Source organism: Halyomorpha halys, unplaced genomic scaffold (genome assembly GCF_000696795.3).
Source record: "Halyomorpha halys isolate HHAL.00 unplaced genomic scaffold, Hhal_1.1 Scaffold265.1, whole genome shotgun sequence".
NCBI lineage: Eukaryota > Metazoa > Arthropoda > Insecta > Hemiptera > Pentatomidae > Halyomorpha > Halyomorpha halys.
The window spans coordinates 1,082,839-1,090,905 of record NW_027107765.1 but is presented as its reverse complement, the minus strand read 5'-3'; the positions used below and the strand labels follow the sequence as shown (position 1 = coordinate 1,090,905).

The 8,067-nt window shown below is 31.8% G+C and overlaps 1 protein-coding gene across 4 annotated transcripts in view; it reads right to left on the bottom strand.

The window, feature by feature from the left end:
* Nucleotides 1-223: 223 nt before the first annotated feature.
* Nucleotides 224-8,067, bottom strand: part of LOC106680482 (DNA ligase 1) — a 37,108-nt gene continuing 29,264 nt past the window's right edge. For 3 of the 4 annotated variants that reach the window (XM_067046094.1, XM_014420223.3, XM_067046096.1), the window contains 6 exons: nt 7,482-7,631; nt 7,149-7,214; nt 3,206-3,277; nt 2,805-2,879; nt 1,050-1,124; nt 224-363 (listed from right to left, as the gene is read on the bottom strand). In XM_067046094.1, the coding sequence (XP_066902195.1) occupies nt 291-363; nt 1,050-1,124; nt 2,805-2,879; nt 3,206-3,277; nt 7,149-7,214; nt 7,482-7,631 (511 nt within the window). In that variant the 3' untranslated portion in view covers nt 224-290. The remainder of the gene's footprint in view (nt 364-1,049; nt 1,125-2,804; nt 2,880-3,205; nt 3,278-7,148; nt 7,215-7,481; nt 7,632-8,067) is intronic. The other variant, XM_067046095.1, reaches the window with a different exon arrangement.

The following is an 8,067-nucleotide window of genomic DNA, read 5'->3' as shown; positions in this document are numbered from 1 at the left end:
ATACATACATACATACATACATACATACCTCCTATATGTACGTATCAAATACCCACTAAAATCTTGACAGGAGGGTATGAAAAAAAAAACATTATTGATTTAGTTTTTCATTAAAATATTATTCTTATATTTATACTGAAATAATATTATCTATTCACTTATATTTTTCATCCTGACTAAATCTGTATAGGTTCACCTAAGCAAAATATGAAAAAAAAAAAAATAATTTTCAATGGATGTTTATTTTTGTTTAGTGTCCCATTCCTCATAGTTTTTTATTCTTCAATTATTCATTGGTCACACTTAGATTGATTCTTGTATATGAGGCATTTTTTGCAACAGTTTCTGTAAGTTCTCACGGTCCTGTAAAACATTTAGAATTAAACAACAGAATGATTGATATCAAACATTTGGAAAAGAAATAATTACATGTTCAAAATGAACAGTTAATTGCAAGGAAAAATCTTATCAACTAAAACCTAAATAGGATGAAAGGACTTGCATTGATCAGATAAGCTAGAGAAAATAAAATATTACAAACTAAAACAGGAAAATGTGACAACCTTTTGTTTAATTATTGAAAGGCAATGAAAAAAACTAAATATATATTTGGTGTGTAACACTAATTCCTAATTGTTCCGATAAAAATTTTATATTCTTATTTTGTCTTATTTGACAATCTAACTATTGTTCAAATGAATATCTGGAATGTTCCAGATTAATTAATTGATCAAAAAATTAAAAAACCAGAAGTGAATAGGTTTAAATGAAAAACGGAGAAAAATATTTTTAAGAGCCAGTTGCACCAGTATGCGGTAAATCTAAGATTTGTATAATTCAGATTCGTCCAAGAGTTTGGTAAAACCCCGGTAACTTAGCGACCTGTTTCTGGTATGAAGTTTTGTTGACTGGACTACCAAGGTTACCAAAAGCTAAATTGGGGTTGATTTGTATCTAACACTAGAAATCTAATGATAAAATAAAGAATATTTTCATTATATCGGAAACAACTATTAACGTTTCTAAAAAATAAAAATAAATTAAGTTACGTTTCTTTTTCTTCTTTTCTTTCTTCTTCCCTTTTTTCAGGTTCAGGTGAAAGATTGCTTTTCGATTCACCGCTACTGTAACATAAGTCGGAAACATATACCTTCTGTTTGAAAAAGAATTTATATATTTTTTTAGGCATTACGCAATTGGATCATTGGCCATTTCAGATGTCAAACTATCCTTAAGGTAAATCCTAAGTCCAGATTTAATTTCATTGTTTAATACTAATAAAGAGTTTAGATGCATTCAATGATGATGCAATTGCATGTTTTGTTCCCGAGCTCAAAATTCAGGCACAACTAAACGGAAATTTGGATCATGGAAAAAGCATTTGAATGACAATATTTTTATATTGCACAAAACTGCACATTTTGGTTTGTTTTGTTTTTCCACAAATTTGGACGTTTTTCTCTTTTTTGAATATATTTAAATTTTTTCTGCATAAGAGTTAGTAATTGAAATGAATTTCTCGTATTATACATATATAGGTACATGTATGCCAATAATATATTCATTTTATTGTTTTTTCCCTTATTTAATTTATAGTTTATTATTTACCGAGTCGAGATAAAGCAATGCATTGATAAATATTTGATTAATCGAATTCGACCAAAAAAACAGACAAGTATACACAAGTGACAAAGATTTTTGGAATATTATAAGTTAGTAGTATCGGCTAAGTTTGGAAAAGACTTTCCAAATATACGCTTCTTATTAAGAACGTTAATTTTATTGTTTGTAAGTTGGATTCCCACCTCGCATCTGGCCTTTTATTCTTCCGTTTGAATTAATTCTGACAACTGACATATTATTTTGGGAGAAGAACGTAACATATCGTTTTGGAGCAAGAACGTAACATATCGTTTTGGAGTAAGAACATAACATATTGTTTTGGAGCAAGAACATAACATATTGTTTTGGAGTAAGAACATAACATATTGTTTTAGAGCAAGAACATAAGGTATTCTTTTATTTTAAACAAATTTGAAATGTTATTACTGTTCTGAAATTCAGAGGGAATAGTTTTTATTCTCATGTCCCAAGAGCCGTTCAATTTAAACAGAGAAATTATGAAAATCATTTACACTCTTGGCCCATTTCATCGGGATACTTGCGTATTTCTGCCTACAGTGGAAACTTTATTATGAAATAGACCAAAGAATTATTTTCAAGGCTTTCTGTAGAAAGGAATAGGATGACATATTTAGAGAAAAAGTTTAAAAATCTTCATTTTCAATATTAAATTATCATATATGATTTAAGGATTGAATTGTCTCCAATATCAGAAATTGAATAAAAAAAATCGAGATTCGTTTAAATTTGACTATAGTTCTAAATTAATTATGAATAAACAACTAATTTTATGTATGTATATGTATAAATATATATATATATATAAATATATCCCTAAAATAATTAAGTGATATTAATTTAATTTTATCACTGCTATTGCAACATAAGTTTTAAATATTATAACTTCCGTTTAAAGAAATTAATAAATATTTAGGCGTTCGGCACATGGTTCATTGTATATATTATGGGTGAAAATAGGGTTGGAAAGTCCTTAAGCGAGCAAAAGGACTATTCTCGTTTCCTTTGTTCCAGGTCTACTGAAGAGACAAGACTGTTCCTCAAGCAATTCTCACTATAGGTAACTGACCCATGTGCAGAACTCATTCATTTCTTAAATCTAAATTAATTAAGAATAAATAATGAACTTTGTATACAAAAAAATACATAAATTTGGTCATTACGATTTTCTTTCTTCTTTCTTGTCTTCTTTCTTTCTTAGTTTCCTCGTAGGTGATGTTCTTTTTGATATATTGTTACTGCAACATTCATTTTAAATATAATAACTTTCGTTATATTAATTATAATATAATAACTTCCGTTTGAAAAAAAAAAATTTTAAGGCACTCTGCACATAGACTGCTATGGTTTAGAGAAGCTTTTGTAAAACGCTTTGCGGGCCAAAAACAGTACTCGTTTTGCCTGTGGACGTAAAACGAGAATTGTTTTTTGGGACTGGTTGTCAAGTTGTTCTCAAGATAAGAAAACGACCCATGTGCAGACTCCATTCTATTCCGTACCAAATAAATTAAGAATAAACAATGAGTTTTAAAAATAAAACATAAAAATAAATATGGTAGATTACGGTTTTCTTTCTTCTTTTTCTTCGTTCTTTTTTTCTTGTTCTTGTGAAGGTTCGTTTTTCGGTTGAAGCTTACTATAACATAAATTTTAAACAAAAAATAACAATAAGTGGTTATTATTGTTTTAATCCTTACATGCTAATATTTTAAAAATAAATCTGGTCGAGATTTTAAAATTAAAAATTTATATTTTATGTAATGAAGATGTACAGTTCCGCTGTCCCAACCATCCTGTTTTCCATTACTAAGTCATTCTGCAATATCCCTCCATGGAGGTAGGCTGTAGGCACTCTCTCTTCCTTGTATGACATCTCTAAATGCCAGTCAATCATCTAGTCCAGTAGTTTCCAAACTTTTTTTTACGGCAGCACCCTTTTGGTAATAGTAATATATGGCGGAACCGTTTTGTTAGAAATAGGTAAATGACAGAACTCCTACATTATCATTTGATACAAATAGTGTACAATGCCGTATCTTCAGCAAAAGCTAAGAAAGGTTAGAATACCTACACAAAAACACCTGTGCAAAATTGAAAGAAAATTTGAGAAGGTAAATTTCAAAACTGTTAAGTTAACATGGAATACCCCATTACAAAATTATTTCACGGAACCCAGGTTGAGAACATCTGGTCAAGTCTATATTACATTATTCTTCATTGCATTTTCAGTTCAAGTCCACTTTCTCGTATTCGTCTTTTTGACTATATTTAGGAGAGAACTTCTGATCCACGTTTTGGTTGCATGATCCTTTCTCTGTTTTAGTGTGATCTACGCGAACATTGGAGAAAAAAATAACACCCTGCTTATTTGAATCATCGTCCGGTGTGACTTTTCAGATTATTCTCATTAATAAAGAACTTTGAGAGTTTGATTAAAACTTGAGAATTACTATCGCGGTCTTATAGTTTGTCTTAAGTATTATCATACTGTTTTCATTATTGAATTGAAAAGAAATGTATATTCTGGGAGAAAAGTCCCCTAAGAATAATTACATGGTTCGGACTGATGATTATTCAAACAATGTTTGAAATGTACACTTCTGTTCTCTAATACCAGGACCAAAAACAAAAGCCACAAATATATTTAGACAATACTTTTCGAAAAGTTGTCATTGCAATAGAAACTCCTCACATTGTGCAAATATTGGGCGATTTGTTTGGTATTTTGTTGTGGCATTCACGTCTCAGTCGACGACGACGTTCGCCCAACCTTCGAGCTTGATTGAATTGAGAGGTTCCAAGGTCTTTTGGACAACTAAGTAGGACGTAAGAAAAAAGGCTTAAAAAACAAACCCTAAAAATATAATATAGAGCTTTTACCATGAAAAAAAATTGTATGTTTGCACAAAAAATGCCTTATAAAAATTCTTGAATTCAGGAAGATGATGCTTGGACAGAACAGAGCCATGAAGTACAGACAGATTAATTTTCACAGCTCCAAAATTATAAATGGAACGCCAAAAATAGTTTGAATTTATAAATAAACCTCTACCCCTCATTGTGAGAATGACGTACATATTTGTAAATTTGATTTTACAATCATATTGTTACCTGATTATCCACAGACAAGTATTATTTATTTTTTCTCGTTGGAATTGATGCCTTAATTCTGACAGAGATAAAGGATATCAGTTCTGCCCCCTATCGATCTATCAATCTATTCCAAGGAGTTCTGATCAAATCTTCAAGGCAGATGATCAATTCATGGAAGATTTTAAAATAGTATCTCTGTGGGGTGATTTCCCTAAAGAAGGTAAGTGATTTGATCAAATCCCTGAAATGTTTCAGTGAAAAGATGAAATAACATTGTTAAGATATCAAAAGTATTTACTTTAATAAACTAGGCATTACTAAATTTAGAGTAGGCAATACAACAATAATCATTGAATTACCAGTTATTGATCTGAGACTTGTTAACAATAGAAAAAGGTAATTATAGTGATATTTAAAAAAAAAAGAAGAATATTTTTAGTGAATGTAATTAATAAATAATAATGTCCGTTCCTTTTTAATAAATGTCTAAACAATATTATTTCATTTTATCACTTAAACAGTTAAGGAATTTGATCAATTCTCCATTTCAAACACTTCTCTACGACATAAACACTGATAGCAACGAAGAATCCACACTTATAGTTTAATGACCGTTGTTAACGGAAATGAGCATTATATATAAATATATCCCTAAAATAATTAAGTGATATTAATTTAATTTTATCGATATATATACCTTACGATTAGGCTGCACGGATGACATAAAATAAAAGGGGGCTGAGGCAGAGTACTAACTTTATTATCAGACTAGTCCGGTCTATATTAAGGCAGAGTTTGTTGATAGCTTAAACATAACTAATCCTAGCAGTGCAGAGGTTTTATTATTTACTAATAGTATATACACAGCTAACTCCCTCCCTCCAGTTCCTTCGTATGGAGGAACTAACATAAAGAAAAACGAAGAAAAGATTCGACAAATATATACATGTACCTAAAAACCAAAATAAAAACTGGTCTAACGCTACACATGTACACTAAAGATTTATTAAATATACAAATTATATCTGTGAACTTAAAACAAATAGAACAGTGACCTTACATACTATCCATACCGCCCCAGGTGTCTTCACCTCGATAGGGTGCCATCGCCATTTTACTAAATGGATCTACCGCCACGATTGCTTCTCGCTTAAATAGATGTCCACTTGGACTGATTGTAACGGATCGAGTGTGGTGGGCGTAACTACTTACTCGGCTACAGGAGGTCGGCGGTCGTACTTCTCTTGTTGACATAATACGCACTTTGCGATGCACTCACCTACCGTACGGCTCATAGCTTTCCAGAAGTATAATAGTTTTAGGGCGCCCAATGTTTCCTCTATACCCCTGTGGTTCGTTTTGCCTGTATAATATATAGGGCGACGAGTTTTGTTGCGCATCTGGGTCAGTGTTCATTTCGACCTGCCGCAGATATAAGGTTAAAGAGTAACCCACCCCAGCTCGCACTTGTCTCCATAGCCTCTTCAGTTTGTCTGCTATAACTTTGTTCACTACATACACATGGCAATTGCGTCCGGGTCTCGTAAATTCCATACATATGTGTTCTTGTTCGTTTTCCCTTATCGCAGCGGGAGTGCGGACATGTATATTGATAACCCTTCGTACACGCTCGACCATGTCTCCATTCCGGCCACCTGTTTCGATTTTATAACGCTCTGGGACTTCTTATCTTAATTTCCGACCCACTTTCCGCCCATTCGCTTAGATACCTTAGTGCGAAAGACTCGACAGGAGCTTGTAAAGCCTCGTCCTCGATTGCATTTATTACCAAGTCTCGTAATAGCAAGTCGGCTACTACATTCTTGACGCCTTTTTGTACACGGTGTGAAAGTTATAAGCCGCGAGACACGACCGACCAGAGAGGCCTCGAGATCAAGCTCTTGATCTGATCTACGCCTTTAAGGAAGTGTTCGAGATCACCTACTGTTCCGGTGAATGGCTCTCATTGGCGGATGATGGATAAAGGCAGAATTCTGCGTTCTAATATTCAGCAACTCGATCTGTGTATTTCGTTCGACTGTTGATTGAGCCAACTGGAATTCCATCTGGTTCATTTCATTTCCACCATCTTAATTACGTTCCATTTATTAGTTCGAGAGGGTCTACTTAATACCGTTTAGGACTCACGTTATTATTGATCGCGTGACGGAAATTCGGAATTCCTCTCGGGTTTCGGCACTACTTACGATTAGACTGCACGGATGACTTAAAATAAAAGGAGTTTGAGGCAGAGTAATGACACAGAGATAGTAGTACAACTAATTTTATTATCAGACTAGGCCGGTATATATAAAGACAGAGTTTGTTGATAACTTAAAGATAACTAATCCTAGTAGGATAGAGTTTTTATTATTTATAGTATATACACAGTTAACTTATACATTTTTTCTTACATATTTTTGGATGATCTATCGTCCTCTTCGGTTTCATGGTCATTATATTCTTCTACTACAGAAGACCTGGAAAAAAGTCAATAAATGAGCACAAAAACATATTTATTTGTTATTATAAGTGAAAAAAAAAATGCTCCCCCTCTAAAAAAGAAAACAAAATGTGATGATAAAACAAAAAGAAAATTCTATTGCAAGGAATTTTTTTCTTTCATTACATACTTTTTATTAACTAATTTGATATTATTTTCCACATATGAATGAAGACCATATTTATTAAAAATATCATATACTTAACTAATGCAAGATTTATCTTCCAAAAATTATGTAACTCACCTCGATGGTTCGTCACTTTTGGATTTCTGCTTATCCATCTTTTTTTTCTTATCGTTCTTCTTCAATCCTTCTTTACGTTCTTTGTCTTTGGCTTTTTTACTTTCTCTTACTCTGTACTTGTAGCCCTTTACTTCCTTTTCCTCAGGTTCTCTGTAATTGATATCATAAAGTTACAATATCTACTAAAATTAAGATATTTCTTGGCGGTCGCTTGGTCAAGAGTATTCCTTGGCCATCCTTATGCCTGGAAATAAACTCACCGTGTTTTTAATAAATAATAAAATAAACACAGAGTTACTCAGAAAATAAACAAAATCTGATAGTAAAATTTTTAGTCCTGAAATAGGTTAGGTCAGGTTAAATATAAAACTACATCAACCCCTGACTCAATAACCAACTATTTATAATTTCATTTTTGGAACAAGGTTTCATTCAGCTAAGTATTAAGATATAATCAATCATTTTTATTAGACCTTCCTTTACATTACTTATAATATATAATTAATAACAATTAAAAGTTTCAAAAAAGATATAAATAGATGAAAAGAGAGGTACTATTTAACATAAATATCATAGAATGTTTTTA